Below are 23,767 nucleotides of genomic sequence, written 5' to 3' on the forward strand. Positions count from 1 at the left end.
GACATAATCAAAGTGTGTGTTTCTTGTCGAGGCTCCAGGAGGATTCTGTTGTTTCTGATGTACAGATCGGTTTGCTTTGATTTCGTATTGATACAGCTGGGAGGGATTTCCAGGTTTGGATGCTTCCCTCCCAGCTTTAGAACCATATTTGGTTAAAGCTTCGTATATTTATACAGAGATGCTTACCAATCTCTCATTCCTCTCCCGCTCACTTCCTGTTCTCCTCTTTTCCTCTGTCGCCCACCGCAATCTCTCTCCTTCTCCCCCTCTCTCTCTCCCCCCTCCCAGATGGTAGAGAGTGGACCGTGCTCCTCTGCCTCAGTGGGTCAGAGAAGAGCTGCCTGAGAAAGGTCTCCTTCTCCCGCCTGCTCCCCCACCAGAGGGTAAGACCAGCCCCTCACCCTCCCTCCCTCCCCTTCCTTTCCCACTAGAGGGTAAGACCAAAAATCTGCTCCCCCCCCAGGTCAACATGATCCCCCTGCTAGCGGAGGCCTTCTCAGCGGAGGGACGCTGCCGTCTTGGGGCCGCCCCGGGGCCGTCAGGTGAGTCCGGCTCTCCAGCGGTCTGGCAGCGGTCTGGCAGCGTTTTGCGTCCAGTCTGTTTAGTCTGTGGTCAGTTTGGTGTGAACACAGCTGGTGTTATCGGAGCTACATAACTGCTAGGCGTCTCTCACTGTCTCCCCTCTCAGGGAGTCGAGGTCTGTTTGTGTGGCACATGATACACATAGTATTTAGTCTGACTGATTGTAAGTCTTTTACATGCAGGAATGGACAGGAAGAAAGAATATAGTAGTCCATATACACCATGGAAACCATAGTTGCCCTCCCCCTTGTCCACACACACACACACACACACACACACACAATCTTGGGGTTGAATGGTGAAAAATCTTTCTATAGAAAAGCTATAGAACACATTTGACAGAACGCTGACACACTTATTCTGTCCCTCTTTCTCTTTGATCCACTCAAAAAAGATGGATATGTAGTTTGAGTCCCGAAAGGGTTTCTTGAAAGAGAGTGATAATGGCTGTTTCCTACTTGGCAGCAGCATAATTTTTCTGATCCAGTTTTGCTTCTTTGTTATTCTAGGGGTCAACAGCAGGTCTTACCTGGGATAGTTAGTGCTAAGCAGGAAATAGGCTTTTGATTATCAGCAACCCACACACACACACACACACACACACACACACACACACACACACACACAACACACCCGTCTCTTCAACAACATTGTTTTTCCTTCTGGGCAGCTTGTTGACATTGCCTGTCCTGGTACTGTGGACTGTGGTCCCTGAATAGTACCTCACCCCTACCTGCACCCTAACCCCAACACGCAGCCCTACCCTCACCCCAGACTGGGATACAGGTCATAACCCAGTCCGTTGCATGACTTCCGCTGAGTCATCAGTATCTTATGTAAGGTGAATGCCACTCAAACACAGACACCTCCACCGCTCCTTGGGTGAAATGGGCTTTGTTTTTCCACATAACCTCTCCCAGAACTGCGGCTTCTGGGTAGGGAGAGAGTGAAGGGAGAGGGAGGTCGAGGGAGAGCAGAGGAGAGTGAGGTGGCGTGGGGGAGAGGGAGGGAGGGAGCGTGGGGGAAAGTGAGGGAGGTTGAAGGCGATTGGAGGAGAGAGACAATTAAAGATAGGCAGCGGTGGTCCTGGTTTCCTGGTTGGGGGGTCATGCTCTGGGTTTTTCTGTGGATTCAGGAAACCGAGTTGGTCTGGTTTCCTGTCCGTCCCTCTGGAACCCAGTGCTGCATGTCTCCACGAATGTCAACAAGAACCCCACTGTGTGGAAAAATGGATCCCAACCAGGACACCAGGACTGGAGCAGCTGATTGACGGCCAACCGTTTCAGCCTCAACTGCATTTTTTCCTCTTAGAATGGCTCCAGGGATGAGAGGGAGAGGTTGGGTTCCTGTCCAGAGACTACAGTGATTGAAAGCGAATGTAGGAAGCAGTGTTTCCAGCAGTTGGGAGTTTCATCAGCCGGCACGGAGCACGGCTGTTGTCCTTTCAGCCAGCACGGGAACACAGAGCAAAGCGACGTGTCTTTGGGACAGTTGCGAGCCCGATGCTGTGTTCGACCCTTCACCCCTGTCCGTTCGCGTTTTCAATTTTCCAATTTGATTCCCCTTATTGATTCCAAGGGAAACGCAACAAATTTGTTTGGAGCTGCTAACTTTCTTGTGTCTTTTGTTGCCGTGTCGTCTCTTTAGGGCTGGCGTTACCCATAATTCCATCTGCCTGCACATCCCTTCTTCCCCAGGGTGATCATGACATGGCACGAGAGGATTGGTCAGTTATCCTCGGTGGACAGAATCCACATTTTGCTGCCAAGTCTTTAATCTTTAAAAGTTGTCAAGTCTCTGACTCTTTCCCACACAGGAACCCAGCCACACCCACTCCCGGCTCCTCCCCCACTCCTGGCTTGGTTGCCATGGTGAACGTCTACGTTCTGGTCACCTCGGCAAACCCACTCACGGCCTTCCTGCACACCACTGGTCTGGTCAGGACCAGAGAGGAGCGTTACAGTCAGATTAGCCAGGTAGCCAATCACAGAGCTGGGTTTCACCCTCACATGACCTGTCCGGTCCAAACCAGTTAGTGGCTAACTACACAGAATCCACTAGAGATTTACTTATTTAGTTAAGTGCACAAAAATAAATGGAATAACAGCGAATTGTTATAACAAGTAAAAACCTTTTTGTCTGTAGTTACCCATTGAAAGGTCAAGGCTGTCACTAAGTATATATAACAAAAATATCCATCTTTGATCAACAGGAAGCAGCACATAATGGTGCAGGGTTGAGCTGAGGTCCATCTCTCTCTCTATTCCCCCCTCTCTCTCGTTCCCTCTCTCCTTTTTGCCTCTCTCTTTCCACCGCTCCCTCTCTTTCTCCCTCTCTCTCTTTCCCCTCTTTTCTTTTTGCCTCTCTCACTCCCTCTCTCTCTCTGCCCCCCCCCCCCTCTCTCTCTCTTCTACTTGTTTACGCAGCCTCTCTCGTCCATGTGATGTTGATTAGTCGTTCCCAGCCCTTGGCTGGGTCTCGCGCCGCCGTGTCGACGCTAACCCGTCAGAGGAGCTTGGCAGCGGCCTCACGACACAAGACAGCCAGAACACACATGAAGATTCAATCAAAGATATAGACAGAGCTCGTCTTATTTCGAACGTTCCAGCCGGGGCTCGGTGCTCTGTGTGTGTGTGTGTGTGAGTGTCCAGTACATTGGGTCCAGTCCCCAACATATGGGGGGGTACCTGGGGGGGCGTAGGGTCCCAAAGGTCGTCAGTGGGAGGACAGCAGAGAATGCGTTCCATTAGCATTCTCATTACAATACGCCCAGACACACACAGACACACACACACAGACACAGTACAAACTGGCACCCCTGTCTGTCAGACATGCCTGGCTGCAGCCTGACTGATTCTGGGCTGTGTCCTAGTCCACTTGCTCCAGCCTGCTGGAGGCTGACGTGATGAGGCCTCATCTGGGCCTCGTCACGGCTGGTCTCTCTCTCAGCCTCCAATGGTCACAAACGTACACGCATGTGCGTGGCTGACCCTCAGTGCCATTGTGCTCACTTTGTGTGTGTTGGTGTGTGTGTGCGTGGGTGTGTTGGTGCGCGTGCAAGTGAGTAAAGCTGCCACATGCAGCACATTCTTTGGATTTTGACAGTCACCCCTTACCCCTTACGTGAATTAGCTCACATCTAATCTGGTTGTCATATTAAACCCTTATGCAACATGATTAGATCCTCAGATTAAAATCAAATGTGATGAGGGAATTTCGATGTGTAGTGTCATGCTGAATGACGATCGTGGCGTATGTGCCGCCCCCATGTGGTAAAAACAGCTAAATGTAACTTCTGATGTTAATTAAGATTTGTTGATTTGTTGCCATATTAAATAGTTTCTCTCTCTCTCTCTCTCTCTCTCTCTCTCTCTCTCTCTCTCTCTCTCTCTCTCTCTCTCTCTCTCTCTCTCTCTCTCTCTCTCTCTCTCTCTCTCTCTCTCTCTCTCTCTCTCTCTCGTTAGCTCAAGGCCTTCTTCCTGCAGCACCTGGGTTCCGAGGCATCCCATGAGGCTCTGGGCCAAGTGAAGCACGTCATAGGTCAGGTGCTCAGAGCCGGTGCCGCCTCATCGACCAACGAGGAGCCGGGCTCCCACCACAGGTAACGGCCCACGCCCTCCATCCAGCTTCAATCTCAGTACATTACACATTCAGAAGACGCATTCATCCAAAGTGAAACACAAGTCGTGCATAGCGAGTGTGACAGATAACCGAGGACTAATACACATAGTTCCAAGCAGCGCTTCAGTGGTTAATGCCAAGGAACAGCCTGGCTCGCGAGACACAGCGCAACGTCGACATGACGCCATCACAGCCCCGGAGATGCTGAAGGCGACCTCTCTTGCAGATGCCTCCTGTGTTTCCAGTTGATGACGTTCACCCTGCAGTTCGGTGGCTCCCTTCTGCCTGCCGTGGTGAAGGTGAGAGAGGGAGCCCTTTCCTTCCAACGTCACCACCTGTAGCCTGGCTCCTCTGATGGCGTTACTCAATACAGCCACTAGGGGGAGCCAGGTCCACAGGGATATTTCTGCTGTTCGGCACGGTACGGGGGTGTTTCATTACATTACTGGAGAGGCAAGTTGATTCATTATTACTGTATAGGGGAGAGCAGACAGTTTTTGACTGTTGTGTGACAGGCCCAGCTGGATACACACACGCCTGCATGTGTACACACACACACACACACACACACACACACACACACACACACAGACAGCTGGGTCATTAACCTAGTCATGGTAATAAAACCCATTACACTCAGTGACCTTTCTGGAAGTCTCTTTAGTTGGTTTGACCCTCGCTAAGATTCCAGACATGGCCCCTGTTGGTTTCACCGCTCCCGAGAATCGCTCCCGTTTGGTCCTTTTCTCCCAGATGCCACTGTTCTTTGATGTGGGCTTGATCCTGATCAAAGGATCGACTCGAAGCTTAACTCTGAACATCCTCTTTTTTTTTGGTGACTTTCATGGATAGGACAGGATTGTTAAACCGGCGTTCGTTAAATCGTGTTGAGGTGCTCCATGCTGCCACTAGAGGCCGGGATACAGTAACGCAAACTCCAGAAATTCCAGAAAGTTCTTCACAGACTGGGTCGAGACAGTTGTCAAGGTTACAGTACAACACGGGCCATCATCCTCAGTCTGTTTGACGGCAGACGTTTTTTTAACTGTTTATAATTGGTCATGTGATATGTGTGTGTGTGTGTCCCTTCCGCAGGCTGAGGTGGACCTCCACTTCGAGGGGCTGAAGGACCCCGGCTTCGACGGCCAGATCACCAAGGAGCTCATCCTGGAGGATGTGCTCCACTTCCTGCTCCCGGCGGCGCCGCACGGGTCAGGTCCGAATCCCCCCGGGGACGCCCCCCCGACAGACACGGTATGCTCGCACGCAAACCCCCTCACATCTCCCAGAACTGTGCTGGAGACGCGACGTTCAGACTGAGCCTGAGGACTGTGTTGTCTCCTGTCTCTGGGTAGTACGGTGGCTGCACGGGGACACACCTCCGTCTCCCCGAAGAGGAGATTCTCCTTCTGCTCCAGTTCCAGACACAGTTGAAGACGCCAGGGTCTTTCGTGCTGGTAAACCTTCTACGCGACGAATGAACTTGACTTCCCGTTGAAAAGGAGTCGATTGAGGACGTCAGTGATTTGATTCACTGGTGCTTCCTCCAGATTGGTCTTTGGAAAGGAAGCTTGTGTAGTAGTGTCCTGGGTGTGTGTTCCCAGAAGCTGTGTGTGTGTGTGTTTGTCGGCAGCTTCATCCATCAGCTCCTCCCGGCCACGGGCCTCCCCAGGCTGACCTCCCCCCGCCCCTGCCTGCCAGGGCAGAGCATTCTGGGAGGACGTCTCGTCTCCCCGCGCTGCTGGACGGGATCCGCTCCTACTACGGCCAGTGGAACCAGTGAGATGCTCGCTCGCTCGCTCGCTCACTCACTCACTCACTGACACACACTCTCAATCGACCTCCTTTCCCACTTACACATGAACAATCAGTCTGTGGTGTCAATCACTCCTCCGGAGGTAGTCCACCCCTGGCTCCTGCAGATAGACGCTGACCCTAGCGGGAGACATTGACCCCCCAAACAGAGGCAGGGACACGGAGGAGGAATCCAACAATCCAACACAACTTTGTCTCAGTGTATAGCATGGCAGATGTGTCAGTTTGTCCATGTGTCCCACAGGCTCGACAGCACAGGGACGCGTAACGAGGAGCCAGGAGTCCATGACCTGCCCGGAGACAGAGGTTAGACGCTTCTTATTGGCCGGACAAAAGCTAGACAACACGGGCCATCATGAAAACACCATGAAACAGACAACACACTGCAGTTTGTTGTCTGTTTCATGGTTAGAGTGGTGAGATGATCTGTTGGGACTGGAGGCCTGCCAGGTGTGTGTGTGTGTGTAATGATAAAATAAAGCCTTCACTTGGCTTGTACACCACATGTGTAGACCTCAGGGTGCTGCTATTAACATTCCTGTGTGTGTGTGTGTGTGTATGTGTGTGTGTTGGACATGATGTTCAGGACAGTTCCTGTGAGTGATTAACAGTTCTACTCCCTGTGCCGCAAATTGCATAGTTGTGTGTGACATGTTGTGTGAATCTGCTTCACTTGAATCTCTTTGATTGAAGATAATGAGCATCCCACGCCTCAACATAGACAAACACACACTGTTACAGTATGGTGCCAAAGTACAGTAACTATCTTACAGTTTATACAGATTGTGGATAATGTTTATTTCTCTCTCCTCCTCCTTTCCCTCTCTCCCCTGTCATCCTCCCTCCCTCCCTCCCACCCCTCCCCCCCCCCGTTCCTCCAGATGGCTGTGGGGACCCCCACCTCAGGCAGCTGTACACGGACCCCCTCCTCACCCTGAGCCCCCCGTTCAGCCCCGGGGTGAAGGTGTACCGGGCCGAGGTCCCCTTCGACATGGTGACGCTCCGCATCCGTCCCCAGCCCGCCGGCCGCTCCTGCCGCGTCCACCTGGACGAGCACGGAGGACCAAGGTCACCCCCCCCCCGTGACCTTTCACCCCTAACCATGGAGCCTGGCCTTGTTAGGACGCGGCTCCCACTGTTTAGCAGACTGTGTGTGTGTGGGTGTTTGTGTGCGCAATTGAGAAATTCCTGATTTGGGTCAGCATTGGCGTGTGTGTATAGCGTGTCGGTGTGTGTGTGTGTGTGTATAAGGAAATGATTTGTATATTTCACTCTCCTTCCCATGTCAGCACCACAGAGTCAAGCCAATCCCTGATTAGCGCCTGTTTTACTCAATAGCGCTGATGTCAGAGGATCAACCTCTGTTAGCCCCCCCCCACCCCCCACCCCCCCTCCACCCAAACACACACACACCACAAACATTCTACACACACACACGATCACATGCCAACTGCTAAGAATGACTTCTGGCATTACTGTTGTGGATTAATACATAAGCCCCTTTGCCCTTTGTCACCAATATGATGATGGTGTGTGTGTGTATGTGTGTGTGTGTGTGTGTGTCTTGGAGCTTATCTATCATGTCTAGCCCTCATCCTCTTTTGCCATGTTTCTGAGAAGCTCCTCTGATCTCCCTCCACAGGACGGCCAACTACCCCGTCGGCCTTGGCAACAGCCGAATCAACATCCTGGTGACGGACGAGGCCGCGACCGAGTCTGGGCCGCCCGTCGTCATGACGATATACACCCTGCACATGTACCGCGAGAGCCGGCCCAGCCTGCCCATGTTCGGGGAGCACGTGACCTGCGGCTTTGTGCAGGTACTGTAGCCGTGCGCACGCAAGCACGCACGCACACGCACACACACACACACACACACTAACACCACCAGCCCTCAAATGGAACAGGCCGACATACCGGACAGGCTATTCCATTTCTTTTTTTTTACATCTGTCTGTCTAGCTCTCTCTATCTCTCTCTCGGCCTTTCTCTCTTTCTTTCGTCTTTCATTCTAATATGAATAGATGTGTCTTCAAGGTTGTGAATGTGGAAATTATATATCATATATATGATATATATATCTTATTATATTTACCTTTTGCAAATGTTCCGCGCCACCCAGAGCTACATTTGAGAGAGCTGTTGTTGTTGTGAGGTGTCGTTTGTTGACAGCCTGAGACCGCGCGAAACCAAAAGGCGACTATTTCCAGCCAGCGCCATCCAGAACGAGACGCTCCGCCGACTTTCCAAAGCCGGCGGACGCTCTTCAATCTGCGGTGGGAGGAAGTGCCGGTGGGTTTACGGGCCCTGGCACGCCAACCGCCCTCGACCGCACGCACGGAAACGGAAAGCCAACCAATGAGCTCGCTCGGCAGGGAAACGTTGTTTGCCTCGTCAGCATTTTGGCTTGAGGGCTTCGCTGGGCGGGTCTCTTACCAGGTGTCGCCGCCAGGGCCTGGTTGATGTTTGGGCCGGTTCCCGTGTCAGGGGCTGTCATGGAGCACAGTTAGTTTGCCTGGAGTTGTGGTTCGGGATTACAGATTGTGCATACTCCATTCTCAAGCCTTCGTCCAGGGAGAGAGAGAGACAGATGTTTTGGGGTGTGTGTGTGGGGGGGGGGGCGTTTAGGGTGAAGAAAATATAACAGATATTTTGCAAATTGATCTCTAACAGTGCGTTCACACTTCAGCGTTTTTTAACGCTCTGCATCGCTTGCCTTCCCACAGTACACCACGCTCGGGGGCGTGTTAGACAAGTTAATACAGAGTTGTAGTTCTCTAAGGTCACAGTTGTAGTCATGGCCAAGCGTGCAGATTTGGGTTAATGTACTCACAATATCGATCAAAATACCACTTTTACACAACATTTATGTAAGTGCAAGATTTTACTAGTGCAAGATTACAGTAGAATACATGTTACGCCACCGGTCACTCAACCAGTCGTTTGTAGGCTGGGCTAGCGAGCTAGCAGTGGCACAGAACAGTCACGTAATGTGACGACTACATTTAAAAGTAGGCTATAAAAACACACTAGGAACAATGACGACATCGGCAACCATGCACCATGCATTATTAGTTTAATGTAATCTTTAAATTCAGGCTCGTCACATTAGTAACTTTGTTCTGAACATCTGAACAGAACTGGGTGTGCAGACACATACGAAAAGTTTCTCCTCCATCTTGAAATTGTCAAACCTAGAAATGTTTACCATGACGAACAGTTGCTACGTTACAAGAAACAAGAAACCAATCCGATTGGCCAACGCTAGCGTTTTCACGCTCCTCATTTACATAAAGTTGAGAAAATCCAACTTGCAACGCTCCGCTCCGCTCCGCTCGCCTTCCCACAATGCCCTACGCGAGCGTCAACGCCTGGTTTCATTGAAAATGAATTGGAAGCCGACGCCGCGCGCCGCCCGCTCCGCTGCAGTGTGAACGCACTGTAAGCTCTGGGTCAATCCCCCTCGATCATTTGCTGCTGTTGTGCAGAAGTTTGGAGCAACTCTCACCCTTACTTGACACATCGATTCGTCCCCATGTGTGCACGCACACAGACACTGTCTCTCTGTCTCTGTCTCTCTCTCTCTCTCTCTCTCTCTCTCTCTCTCTCTTCCTCGCTCTCTCTCGCATGTCCCATAGTAATTGTGTGTGTGTATGTGGTATGCTAGCTATGTGGCTTTGGTGTGGGAGTGTACGTGCAGCCCTCCTCCCCAGCTCCTCCTCAGGGTCACAAGGACATTTCTGGTGTAGACAGCCTACCCTGCTCACCAACCCCAACCCTGTCCACCAAGCCTAGCCCCAACCCTGTCCACCAAGCCTAACTCCAACCCTGTCCACCAATCCTAACATTAACTCTCTTCGCTGTACCATGCACGTCCATTCTGAACCCTTGCCCATTACGCCATTGTATACTGAAGTTCCGCGTACATTCACTCTCTCTCTCTCTCACACACACACACACACAGCTGGTGACCTCCTTAGCGGGGAACTGGGGGGATCACAGGTGGTGTGTTGAGCACATCATAAGAATGTGGTTGTCATGGTTTATTCCAAATGCACACACGCGCCCACACACAATGTCTGTCGAGTTTCAGTGCCAAGACGACCCCACGGCCGTACAGGGTCATAGGTGTGTGTTTGCGTGTATCGGAGTAGTTCCATCCTTTGTTTCACAGGCTTGTAGTGACTGCATCAATCGAGGCCTCTGATTTCCTCAAGGGATCGCAGATGATAATGATTACTACAGCCTTGAACCATGAAGTCTTCATCCTTTCCGTTGGTACTGTTGATTGAACAAACACACACGTACGTTTTTATGACACAGCTGAACGTGCATGCTCACATACAAACAGACGCATGTACGAACACACGGGATACTTAGAAACATGCGTGCGCGCACACACACACACACACACAGACACACACACACACACACACACACAGGCGCTCCCGTGCTCAGACTCAGTGAGATGGACCCAGTCACGGCCGGCCCATTAACCAGGCTGGCTGTGGAAACCATTAACCAAAGCCAGACAGGGCAAGGTGGCACACTCAAGGAGGAATGCTTTTGAAGCATGAATTCAATTCTATTATCATTATCGACCTTGTTTTTTTCCCCTCGTTAAAACACGTGTATTTTCGTTCAAGGATACTTCAATTCCTCATTTGTGTGTATTTGTGCAGAATGTCCTGTGTAGCCTGTGTAACGTTGACTGTGTTAGACTGTGTTAGACTGTGCTGTCTGCCATAAGGGCTTGAGAGTCTTGATTCATCGTGGGAAATTGGTATGATTTCGGTTACGGCTGTGTTTCTGCTCAAAGGGTCCGTGTTTCATAACCAAACCTTTTAGGACAGAACGTTTGATTGAGACATTGGCTTGGTGTTCCTCTGCGCTGTGTTTTGGTTCATCCAGAGCCCAGCTCTACGTGTGTCCATCTGTTGGAGTGGATAATTCCGTAGCGCGCTCTCACTCACTCACTCCCTCACTCACTCACTCACTCACTCTCGTTTTCTTTCTCTGTGTCTCTCCCCCCTCTCCCATTCACCCCACTCTTTCTCTCTCTCTCTCTCTCTCTCTCTCTCTCTCTCTCTCTCTCTCTCTCTCTCTCTCTCTCTCTCTCTCTCTCTCTCTCTCTCTCTCTCTCTCTCTCTCTCTCTCTCTCTCTCTCTCTCAGAAACTCTCTTCACACATCCAAGGACATACCACAGTTCTCCACCTTGATCCCTATGAGAAAGCAGATTCATAGTAGTATTTAGTCACGCTGGCCTTTACAGATGTGCTGGCTCACTCTCCTGTCTGATGCCGCCCTTTATCAAACATACACACACACACACACACACACACAGGCTACTTGCATGAATAGCTGCCAGTTGACATTCACAGTTGCACAACACAATGTGCTTATTAGAGTGTTCCGTGCTCTGCTCTCCTCTAGGTGATGTTGGGCTCTCTAGCTGAACACTGTTTAAACCGCGATCCGCCAGCCTTCCATTCTGTCATGTTCTCTCTGTGTGTGTGTGTGTGTGTGTGTGCGCATGCGCATGCGCGCAGCGCGGACCCCCTTCTGTCCGTCTGCCGGACATCTGTCCTCAGAGCCGGGCCGGGGGTACGACCCCACGAGAGCAAGCGAGCGGCGTCCACACTGGTCCATCCTTCCGCCGGCCTTCCTTCCCGCCGCTCGCTCTTACCTCTGACCCCACTCCCTCCCTCCACCACTCCCTCAACCCCCCTCTCCTCTCCCCCTGTGGGTCACCGGGAGAGCGAGAGAGTTTGTACACCCGTCCTTCGTGGGGGGTACTCCAGGGGCTGGCCAGTGTGTGTGTGTAGGGGGGGGGGGAGGAGGGGGGAGGGGGGAGGATAGAACAAGGCTTCCATTCATGCTGTGTGGGAGTCTATTGAAGTGCTATCATGTGAGCGCCCCTCAACTGCTCTGGTAATATCAACAGGCTGTCCAACGCTACCGTCTGGTTTTATCTGGCTAGAGCTGGCGATCACAGGTGCAGGCTGGCACACTTGGCTTGACTGGCTGGCTGCTCCGTTTGCTGCTTAGTTGGCTGGCTGTTTGGCGGAGTGATGGAGTGGCTGACTGGTTTGGCGGCCAGGTGACTAATTGGGACTTGTCCACGTCCCTCTCCTTGTCCTACTGCGGAGTCTCCCCCCCCCCCCCCCCCCCTAGGGACAGGTTCTTCAGGTTTGGGCTCACTGGCCAGAGCAGGATGGGGGGGGGGGGGCAGGGCGGGGCAGGGGCGGGGGCTCAGCACAGAGGCCGGCCCCTTTGAAGAGCTGCAGCTGTGAATTCCTCGGGACGGTGAAAAGCCTCCCCTCCCCTCCGCCGCGGCACAGCGCAGACACACAGAAGCAGCCTCTGTTGCACCCTGCCTCCCCCAAACCCTCATCCTCCATCCTCCCTCTCTCTCTCTCTCTCTCTCTCTCTCTCTCTCTCTCTCTCTCTACCTCTCAACTTGTCCCTCTCTACCTCTCTCTCGTATATTCTCCGCTTTTCAGTCTGTGTCTCTCTCTCAAGCAATACCCCGTGCCCTCGCCACGCCACAAGACCAAGAGCGTGCCACTCCACGCAGACAATGGAAAGCTTCATGCCTCCCCCCACCCCCCTTCTCCTCCATGTGACCATTCGAGAAGGGGTGTGTGTGTGTGGGTGACACGAGGGGAGAGGATCGGTCTCCGGATGGGCTCATCCTAACCTCTCGTTAGGCCAACAGGCCAATCAACATGAACGTGCCCCCCCCCCCCCCCCCCAGGTGTGTTTGATCCTGGGAGGTCATGCAGAGAGGAGGGCTGAGGATCCGCCCTCTCGCAGGAAGAAAAAAAATTCATTAAGTGGTTAAGGAGGTTCTCTTATCTCTGTGAGAGGGAGGTTTGGCGGGCAGTTGTGTGTGTGTGTGTGTGTGGGGGGGGGGGGGGGGTAAACGGGAGAAGATTAGAACAGGACTCCTCTGTGTGTTCAGATACTCAGCCCTGGACGAGTTCATCCCCAAGTTTAGATACATTTAGTCATTTAGCAGACGCTCTTATCCAGAGCAGATTTGTCCCAGATTTGTCCCCCCCCCATCCTCCTCTTTAATTCTGTCTTAGATGTGTGGGTTAATGTTTTCAGTCAGGCGCTGACAGTATGGAGCCTGGATGGTATGATTGAGTCTGATTGGTGGGGCAGGGGTGGGGAGTCGGCCAACTGCTTTCATCTCTCAAAGATCTCTGCCGTGGACGATACACATGCTGTTTGCTTTATGGAGGCGCACACACACACACACACTCTCTCTGTCTGGTCCATGAGGATCATTCCAGTGAGGAGCTGTGGTTCCTCATGACAAAGAGCACATGGCCTCTAGATCCGCATATGAACCCAGAGAGGGGGCCTGCAGAGAGGAGAGGTGGAATGGAGAGGGAGAGAGAGGAGAGGTAGAGAGGAGAGAGAGGAGAGGTAGAATGGGGAGGAGAGGAGAGAGAGAGGAGAGGTAGAGAGGAGAGGTAGAATGGGGATGATAGAGAGAGGAGAGAGGGTAGAGGGGAGGGTGAGAGTGAGAGAGATAGAAGGGAGGGAAGGAAGGTAAGAGGAAGGGAGAGTTTTGGGTCTCATGAGCCTGCTTCAGATGGGAGGAGTGCGTTGTTAACCCCCCCCCCCCCCCCACAACACTAAATATTCCCCCCTTCTTCTTCCCCTCTGTTCCCTCTCTCCCTCTCTCCCTCGCGTATCGCATGGCCACGAAGGTGTCCTCCCATTCCGGAATATTCCGGAAATAGGTAGATAGGACTGTGCAAGCTCTTGTCAGCGTGACGGGGGTGAGTCTCTGGGTGAGCTGTGCTTCTGTTCCAGGCCATAGGAACGTCGTGTCTGGGAAAGCTGTGAAAACAACTTTCATGTTATGATGTGTGAGGGGGGATTTTGTTGGCAGTCAAATAATAGGTTTGTACATTGCCCCTGTGACACACACGTTACAGAGTACATTGAACTGATACTTAGAAACAAACACACACACTCTGTACACACACACACTCTGTACTTGGGAAGCAGCTGAGTTGTGTTTGGCTGTGTGGTGTGTTGTTGAGGGCAATCACACTTCAACTAAAGTATCTATATGCTTATAATCACTCTCTTCCTGTTGTCCAGCACACACACACACACATAGACACACTCACAGACACATACAGAGACAGACACATACACAGACAGACACACACACACACACACACAGCCTGTGTCTGGCATGGTTCATCCAGAGGGGTCTATTGTGATCAGTGAGAGGTATATCTTGGGAACCACCGGTTCTCCAGAACCAACCAGAACTTGGCCCGGTCTACGCCGGATCATACTTGTTTTGAAACAAAAGCCCTGTAAACCATGGGACGTCTGTACATCTGTGTAGTGTGTGCATGCGTACGTGTGTGTGGATTCTGTCAAAACTCGAGAACAGCCTAAGACAAACACGTTGAGCCAGACGTACTTCATCACGGTCTCACTTGTCTCCATCCAGTTCTCTGCTGTAACCGCTAAAGCAGAAATTCCTCGTAATTACGACTGTTCAAGTTCAGTATATATTATTTTGTTGTAAGCTTCTGCTACATCCCCCCCCCCCCCCCCCCCCCCCCGTTCGTACACGCTCTAACCAGGACAAATTTCTGGTTGTTGAGGTCTTGGCCGGGGCGAGACGAGGCTTGAGTGCCCCTGCGCTGCGCCAAGCAAAGCCTCCTTCTCACACGAGCATGAGCAAGGGAAAAGGAGAAAATCCCCCCCCCCTCCCTCGTTTGCTTGCGCCCGTTGACCGTGACTAAAGCGCGGCGCAGTTTCTAGCGTGGAAAAACAAGCTGGGGCATCCGGGGCCCCCCGGATCTTAATAACAGGAGCTCTCGGACTCTCACACACACACACTCCATCCTGCCCCCCCCCCCTCCCAGAGTCTGTTTTCACTGTGATTGCGTATATGATTAATGTAACTCGAGGCTTATGGGAGCCCATATGAGCAGGTACTGTACTTACAGGATGCCTGCCATGTTGTCTCCGCTACAGTACGTAACCAAGGAGCTGGTGTCCCTGCACGCCACACTGGAAACGGTGGGAGGGCTTACTCCCCACATTGTAAAAGTCTTCGTTCGGGGGGGGAAGGTGGGGCAGAGGGGGGCCGGAGAGGTTGCGGTGGACCAAGTTTCCGGAGGGATGGCTCTGTTAAAAACCCACCAATCAGAGGTTAAGTGGTTCCTGCCGCTCTTGTTTTGCGGTAGGGGGTGAGAAGGGGTGAGGGGGGGGGGGGGGCAATTATCCTCACATTCCACGAGCTTCAGCCAGGGCCGCGTCCCCCCAGTCACTTCTGGTTCGGACGACAAGGTTGACACCGTCACTTAGATGCTATGTCACTCCTGAACGGAGAGGGCTCATCTCTGATTGGCTACTGATGGGCTCTTCTAAATGAAATGTACAAAATCACCTTTTTTCCAATGCTGGTATTGTCATCTTCTCTTTCTCATCTTTTTGTCTCGTTCTTTCTTTCTCTTTATCTCTTTCACCCCTACCCCCTTCTCCCTATTCAATTGATCTTGCTTTTCCACTTCCAGTTCAACAACATCTGCTAACAACTGCTCGTCTAGTGTGTCTTCCAGGTCAGGCCAATTACTGACCTGGATCTGAATCCGAGGAACACATTCTCTCTCTCTCACTCGCTCTATCTCTCTCTCAATTATTTCAGCCTCGCACTCTTTCCATCTCTTCTCTGTTTGTCTCTCCATCCATCTCACTCACTCCGTCTCGGTCAATGTTTCCCCAATGCTAACGGCCCCCGGGGTCTCTCTCTCTCCCCTGCGCCAGTTTGACGTCAGGCAGCCAAGACTGCGGTCCTCACGTCGACCGACCGTATGGTTTAAACATCCTTGACGCGACTGCAGCGGTCGTTACTACATTACATTTAGTCATTTTAGCAGACGCTCTAACCCCTAGCGACCACGTCTGATGTGCTTCTAGCAGGCTGCAACTGGCTCTGTCTCCCGAATGGAAGACTCTCTCTCTCTCTCTCTCTCCGGGAAGTGGACAGGGGGAACTGCAGTCTTTTCACACAAACCGATGTCGTAGAGAAGAGAACTCTCGGCGAAACCGGGCAATGACATACATGGAATATACTAGACGTATGTTCCTCTACTTTAAACAACCTTGGTTTGCAACCTTGGTTTGCAGCCTAAAGGCATGGAGCGCGATGTAGTGGCACACACATATTTGAACTGGATCTTATGGATTCAATAGATTCCTCTTTCTTTCACTTCTTGGACCTGGGCCAAAACCTTTGTGTGGTTCTGTCTGAACACACACACACACACACACTCAGTCTCAGGTCTATTTTTCAATAGAGTCTTTATATGACTCTCTACGAAGAGGTCCTCTCGTCTTGTAACACACAAGACGTGTCTAGTGCATTCCAGTGGGACGCACAGCAGCACTGTATCCACGTGTGTGTGTGCGTGCGCGCGCGCGTGCGTGTGTGTGTGTATCGAGTTGCGCCGGCCCTCTCTGTGGCCGTGGACACGTGTGCGGGGCCCCAGAGGGGGAGAGAGGTGAGGCCCTGTCAGTTTCGACCTGTGTTCATTTCCTCCGCGTGTAATTGGGAACCTCTTATTTGACAACCGGGGCCACTTCCACTTCCAAAGCTTTATTGTACCGACGCCCTGTGACTGCGCGCGCGCGCGTACGTGCGTCACGTCATCTTTTGTGGACAACGTGTAATCTGTAGTAGGCAGAGGTCGCCCTCTCGTCTGGTCGAGGCAGTGTCGTCGCGTCTTGAGGTGTTCACGTCATGCAGGGTAGCCTTTGCTCTGGTCATGTTCCCCATCACAACAGTCAGACGCCGCCTGTCAAACATGCTTGCATTCACCGTCTCATCGCTTCCCACATTTCGTTCGAGACGGCCGATAAATTGCAGCCATCTGCGAGTGATTGAGTGATGCATGTGCGTTCGTATGAACTCGTCGATTCGTTTGGCTGTAGTGTGCGCGTGTGTGTGTGCGCGCGCCTCGTGCGACAGACAATGGGGTTCCTCTCTTCATCTCTCCCTTTCCCCTGTGGCCCTGGGGTTACAGTGACACACACACTTATGGACACAGGCTGTGACTGTAACGCTCTCAGTGAGCTTGTTTGGAGGTCAGAATCAGAATCATGCGAGTATGAATAATATACTTACATGGGACAAGCTCATATTATTTCGGAGCTTTTCTGAGTCAGTCTCGACTGTCTGTTTCATGCGCTCTGCTCTTTCTCTCCCTTTCAGTCTCGAACCTCTTCTCACGCTTGTGAGCAAAATCAGATATCCCCCCCAAGAAATGTAACAACATTTCCCCAAGAGTTCCTAAAAGAAATCCGGTCAGCCCGTCGACATGATGTGAAATAAAGTTTCAAGGCCTCGCACTGCGGGAGAAAAGAAAACAATGCACAAGCCAGCGAGCTTCTCTCTCTCTCTCTCTCTCTCTCTCTCTCTCTCTCTCTCTCTCTCTCTCTCTCTCTCTCTCACCCCCCCTCTCTCTGTCCCTCTCTCTTTTTCTTTCTGTCTCTCTTTTTCACTCTCTCTTCTTCTCTCTGTCTTGTTTCCTCGCTCTCCCTCTCTCTTTTTAGTTCTAGATGTCTCTCTCCCTTTCTGTTACTTTCTCTGGGTGTCCAGTCTCCCTGGAGTCAGTCAGAGAGGAGCCTGTGGCCTATAAAAGTTCAGCCACCTGCATGTCCGTCCTCCACAGGATTACACCCTATAGCATTTGACTTAATCCTATCACCGGGCAGATTACGCGAAATGCTCCTTTAACCTTAACTCCAACAGTATTGTCCAGCAGAGCCTGGACAGGAGATTACAGAGAAGGCTTAAAGTGGCTTCACACGGGACCAGGCCAGGGTTTAAGGATATCTGATCTGGATCAATTGAGTCAACAACTTCTTCTGCTTCTTGGAGACAAATTCAAACCAGCCAGCTTTCGCACACAGCACATGTTACTAAAGCACTACACGTGTGACATCCCACAAATTGCAGTTGTTGAAATGTTGTTTTTTTCCCCCCAGCAGATGGAGTTGACCTTGGGAAGTCAGTTGGGCTGAGCGACACTTGGTGCTAAACAGCCATTTTTCATAACCTCGATCTCCATCATCTTGACACGTTTCAGCATGTGCATTTGCAGCGTGCATTTTTTCCACAACTCCTTAGCATTTCACGTTGAGCAAGAGTTCTTTGGATTAAATCAGGAATCGTAATTTTTTTATGACTTTTATTACTCAAATGGACAAATAACAACCAGTGCCCCCCCCCCCCCTTCCCCTCCCCCTCTCTTCCCCCCTAAGAACCCTGGGATGGACTCTGGAGTGTTGTTTTCAACCAGTACAGTACAGACTCAAGTCCACAGTCTCAAAGCTTTATGTCTGTATCATACTGTGTAGGTTTCTGGGACTCGCAAATAACCACTGGAATGGGATTTCAGAAGGGGCAGAAATTCCGAGCTTTACAGTGTAAACTCCCCGAAGGACTTCTCCCCTCCTCAGTCCGTATATATTTTTCCTGCATGGTTTCCAGGGATACTCCAGCCCTCTTCAACAGCAGCCAGCCTCCACTGAGAGGAGAGATTGACCTGCAGGGGGGAGTAAGCAGGGGTGTGTGTGTGTGTGTGTGGGGGGGGGGGGCGGGGCTTTTAGCTGGCTTTATTTTATTCCTGATTAAGATAAATCACCAATGTAGCGAGGCAAGTTATTGTCAAAGGAGTGCTCTTAGGGGCTGTAAGGTATGTGTGAGTTTGCACGTGTGTGTGTGTGTGCGTGCATTTTCACATGCCTTGCACTTTTACCTTTTTGAGTTGAGTGGTGTGGAATGATCATTTTGTAATCCTCAAATCCCCCCCCCCCCTTCCCCCTTTCCCATCACCAGTGTTTACACCCCACACAGGAAAGATCAGATCCCCTCTGGTAAAACACAGCACAGCCCCCAGATTCCTGTCCTTTTGCCCCATTGTCCTGTTCCGAACAACTCATTTTTGATCTTTTAAACCTTTCCGTTGAGGTGAGCAGAGGAGGCCCCTGGGCGTAGATCAATCTAATCAGACCCGGTTCTGGTCCTGGAAGTCTGTATAATCAGACCCAGTCCTGGTCCTGGAAGTCTGTCTATTGAGTCCTGGAGGTGTGTGGACCGCAGACGTGTTTCAGTGCTCCAACAAAGCCAGGGAGCAGCTTCTTAACGAGGCTACCAGACTCAGCCACAAGCTGCTATGATCTCAAAAACCCTGTGGACGGATTACACACGCTTCGTGTGTTTGTGTGCGTGCGTGTGTTTTGGGGGGGGGGGGGGCTTAGCAAGTCATTTTACCAGGCTAAATTAGTTCTCTTTGATCAAGGTGGATTACTATACTGTTGGATTACTATACACACAAACACACACACACAGACTCACCAAGATTTCATCAGCGAGGCTTCATCAGGGACGGAAGGCTGGTGCTGTAGTCCTCGTCGGGGAACGAATTTCACGACGGGCGACAACCAAAAGCGGACCTCAGCGAGTCTTTCATGGTCGGTCAAGAGAGAGAGAGAGAGAGAGAGAGAGAGAGAGCGGCCGCCTCTCAGGTTCAGTTCTAATTATAAGCGGGGATCTTTATCCCCCTTTTTTTTTCTTTTTTTTTTTTCGCGGCAGCGCGATTGAAAGAGCGGAGCGAGGGAGGAGATGATGAAAGGAGGCGGCGGGGCTGCCGGGCGGCACCCTTAGACCACCCGCCCCCCCGCGCCCCCCCGCCTTCCCCCGTCCCTGTGTTTGCGTGTGTACACTGTGCACAGGTACGAACAAGAAAATCCCTGTTAAGTTGTCTTGTGGCACTTTGTTGAGAGCTGTGCCGTCGTCGTGAGGAATGTGGTGTGGACGCGCGAAGCCCCTCGGAGGAAAGTACGGTGTGTGTGTGTGAGCGCGCGCGCGCGTGTGTGTGGGGCGCTGGCGAGCGTGTACATGCGTGTGAGGCCGACGAGAGATTGTGTGCGTGCTCGTCGTCGCGGAGTGTGCGTGCGCGTGCGTGCCGTGTGAGGTGCATATGTGTGTCATTAGGGAGTGCGAGCGTGTGTGTGTGTGCGTGATGTTCAGTCGCGGGGTTGGGGGGGGGGGGGCGGCGGCCTCTCTGTAGTCAGGGCCAGACGCGACGGCTCCCACGGGACCCCGGTTACACAGCCGCCCGCTGTCTGTCATTGGTCGGTCAGGTTTGTTTGACCCCTGACCCCTGACCTCTCACCTCCCGCCCGGGCTCACCAGCGGCGAGGGTCAGAGCGCCCGCCGCCATGAGCTTTGATAGGAGAAGAAAGGGGCGGGGAGGAGAAAAGAAAGGAAAAACGAAGTGAAAGACGCCAAAAGGAGGGGGGAAGTCTCACGGTGACTCCAGTCTGTGACGCATCTCGTGACCTTTCTCAGAGAGCTGGCGCTGTAGACACGACTTTATATTCTGGTCTTGCAGAGAACAGACTCTCTCAGACACCTTGTGACATTGCCGGAAAGTAGTATTCGGCGCAGTTAGGGATTCGGGGGGGGCGGTGACGAGCAAAAAACGGACGGAAAGGAGGCCTGAGTATGAAGGGAAAGAGATGGGGGGGGGGGGGGGAATGACTAGAAGTGAGGTATGGCGAGGAGGAGAGAGAGAAGGTGATGGGATGACTCAGCAGTCTGTGAGCCTGGTTCTCTGAAAGAGAGGAAAACCACCATCATTATCATCATCATCATCAACCTCTCATCTCAACACGCTGTCTCCCACCTTGCATATAGATGTCAAGTCTCTGGTCATAAATCTAGTCGGAACGGCGATTGGTGTAGCTGTGAATCCTGTGTGGTGGCACACAATGTATCAGAGATGACATCCACTCAACATGTCTCTTTGTGGCACACACACACACACTTCAACATTCCAATATGACTGACCAGCACTGACCTCTTGTCTGCTTTTCTTCTCCCCGTGTCTCTGCAGGACTGCGGCCTGGTGGTGCAGCCCGGTCAACCCTGTGGACTGCAGCCCTTCCCTGGGCCGACATGGCCAGGCGAGCCCCAGGCTTCATCTCGGCCCTGTGCTTCCGGGGACGTTCCAGGTGCACATCTCTCGGGGGGTTCCTTTAGCTGTTTCCAGAGCAGTTGTTGACATGGAGTCCTGCTGGGTGTGTGTGTGTTAGCTCACCAGGCGAGGCGGCTGGGGTTTAGCCGTGCTGACACACTCCGGGCCTTTGATTTAGAGGCTGAGAGCGAGAGGTCAGGCCGGGTTGTAAAAACTCAATATCCCACCCCACATGGAAGGAATAAATGTCAGCAGACTGTGTGTGTGTGGGGGGGGGGGGGGGGGAGGGGGTGGGGGGGGGTTGAGCATGTGTGGAGTGTGTGCGTTTTAGGAAAGTGAGTTACTACCGCCACTCTGGGGAAGTTTGAGAGTAAGAGTTGTTTTAAAGCTTGCATTGTCTAGGGAGTGTTTGAGAGCGGGAGGAATGAGGTTTTTCGTTCTTTCCGTCTGTCCTAATCCATCCATCGATCTCTGCTTCCCAACCCTCTGCCTCGCCTCGCCTCTCCCCAGGTCGCTGGGTGGTCCCCTGCCTCAGCTGTGCCGACAACCGCACCTGTGATTGGAGAGAGGTCGCCTGGCAACCAGAAGGCTGCTACCACCCTTTGTTGGACCGCCCCCAGCTGCAGGGCTGCATGACGGACAGGAAGGTGAGCCTATCACGGTGGCGGTCGTGGGATGCAGGGGTTAATGTGGATGTACGGTTGGTTGACAGATGCACCCCCTCTCCGGCCTTTTGGAGTCTTTATAAAAATACGAATGATTTTCATGGTAGCGTAATTGTGCCGTTGTTAAAGAAGAATTGAGACTCGGAACTCTGTGGCCTGGTGTGGCGTAACGTTAGCCTCGAGCTCTAGCTCACTCAAGCTCCACTGCTCACAACCAGCCAGTGTACCTGCTCTGCCAGGTGAACGGTTAGCTTGTCGGCTAACAGTAAGAAAGAAACCAATGCTGGATTCTAGCTGTGAAGAACGGATCTAGCCGTAGCTAGTGAGGGAGGGTTAATATGTCCAACTGCGTGAGACCTCGTGTGTGTGTGTGTGTTGGAAATAGACTGCGTAAGATACAATGGAAATGATCTAGGAGCCAGCTGTACTGTACAAGCTGCCCATATTGTGCTTGGTCAGCAAAGATGTGGGTAATGGTGTGTGTTAAAGGACTACATTAACCAACATGCATCTGGCCCAAAGATGGGTTGCAGAAATAAACTGTGTTTAATATTGGCTCATGTTCGTGCTTCCAGCGAGCAGAGGTAAAATGGCATCTTTCTTTTCTGTTTACTCTGTATCCCCTCCCTCCCTCCCTCCCTCCTCCATCCCTCCCTGGCTCCCTCCCTCCTTCCCTCCCTCCCTCTATCTTTCACCCTTTCTCTTTTTCTCCTCCTGGCTTCTGGAAATGTGTTTCTGTTGCTGCTTACTCAGAACCATAAGCGGTGTTTAGTCTCAGCAGCTCCTGTACAAAGCAGCTCCTGGTACAAAGCCTTCTGGGATCTGCAGTGCCCATTACCCCACTGCACAGTGGAGGACATGGGGCCTGGGGAACTACGGGTTTAGGATGACTGGGCACCACACTCCGTCGGGTCAAGTAGGGCTTTAACTAAAGCGCACCATGTTATGGACCCTTGGAGTGTGAGGGATTTGCGCCACCCCCCCCCCCCCCCCGCCCCCCCATTCTCTCACATCGCCACGTCTGTTCAAAACAGTTTTTGGCCCTGTTTGACTTGAACAGGAGTTCTCGCCTTGAAATGCACTTTCTTGTTGTAGCTATGCGAGAGAGAGAGAGAGAGAGAGAGAGAGAGAGAGAGAGAGAGAGAGAGAGAGAGAGAGAGAGAGAGAGAGAGAGAGAGAGAGAGAGAGAGAGAGAGAGAGAGAGAGAGAGAGAGAGAGAGAGAGAGAGAGAGAGAGAGAGAGAGAGAGAAGAGAGAGAGAGAGAGAGAGAGAGAGAGAGAGAGAGAGAGAGAGAGAGAGAGAGAGAGAGAGAGAGAGAGAGAGAGAGAGAGAGAGAGAGAGAGAGAGAGAGAGAGAGAGAGAGAGAGAGAGAGAGAGAGAGAGAGAGAGAGACTCACGGTCCATCCTAACACCAGTGGGGAGAGAGAGCTGTCGCTACACCGTCACCTATTGGCTGAACCGGGTGCCTGAATACGGAAAGCAAAACAAAGACGTGACATCACTGGGCTCTCCAAGCCTGTCAGCCACGCTTAGCTGAAGAGTTCTAATCAAGTCCCCAGTTGGCGGTTGGCACAAACCTTCAAGCCACACAAGGAAGAAGTTACGGCCAGAACCAGACAAAATTGTTGGCTTTCAACTCGTCCACTACATTCATCCGGGCCCTTCAATCCAGACCTGCGCTTCTCGGAAAACCCGAGTTGTGAGTTACATCACCTCCTGTAGACTCAGAAAGGATTTTACTGGTCTTTCTTTTCGGATCAATCAAAGTTGTAGTAGCAGCAATGCACTACGTTTTTGTCTTTTGTTCTGTTTCGGGTGCTGTCGCCCCTCTAGTTAAGGTAGCGGCTGCTCATCAGGATAAACTCTCACTGTCCCCCCCCCCCACACCCCACCCCCCACACACAGGTGCTGTTCATCGGCGACTCCACCAACCGGGGCATGATGTACTTCCTGATGGCAGAGGGTCAACGGCAGCCTGGAGGACTGGGGCAAGGCCCACGACACGCTGGTGTACTCCAACCTGAACCAGGGCCGCACGCACCTCAGCTACT

General features: G+C 52.1%; 1 protein-coding gene across 1 annotated transcript in view; it reads left to right on the forward strand.

The window, feature by feature from the left end:
* The window catches only part of cped1 (cadherin-like and PC-esterase domain containing 1), a 34,683-nt gene that overhangs the window by 6,007 nt on the left and 4,909 nt on the right, over positions 1-23,767 (forward strand). Inside the window, exons 2-16 of the mRNA XM_062483662.1 lie at positions 177-383; positions 464-542; positions 2,230-2,308; positions 2,399-2,558; positions 4,047-4,183; positions 4,430-4,502; positions 5,299-5,457; positions 5,559-5,660; positions 5,837-5,982; positions 6,263-6,324; positions 6,900-7,086; positions 7,661-7,838; positions 20,971-21,088; positions 21,562-21,698; positions 23,622-23,633. Of these exons, the coding sequence (XP_062339646.1) occupies positions 177-383; positions 464-542; positions 2,230-2,308; positions 2,399-2,558; positions 4,047-4,183; positions 4,430-4,502; positions 5,299-5,457; positions 5,559-5,660; positions 5,837-5,982; positions 6,263-6,324; positions 6,900-7,086; positions 7,661-7,838; positions 20,971-21,088; positions 21,562-21,698; positions 23,622-23,633 (1,836 nt within the window). The remainder of the gene's footprint in view (positions 1-176; positions 384-463; positions 543-2,229; positions 2,309-2,398; positions 2,559-4,046; positions 4,184-4,429; positions 4,503-5,298; positions 5,458-5,558; positions 5,661-5,836; positions 5,983-6,262; positions 6,325-6,899; positions 7,087-7,660; positions 7,839-20,970; positions 21,089-21,561; positions 21,699-23,621; positions 23,634-23,767) is intronic.

The sequence above is a fragment of the Osmerus eperlanus genome, chromosome 17, assembly GCF_963692335.1.
Source record: "Osmerus eperlanus chromosome 17, fOsmEpe2.1, whole genome shotgun sequence".
NCBI lineage: Eukaryota > Metazoa > Chordata > Actinopteri > Osmeriformes > Osmeridae > Osmerus > Osmerus eperlanus.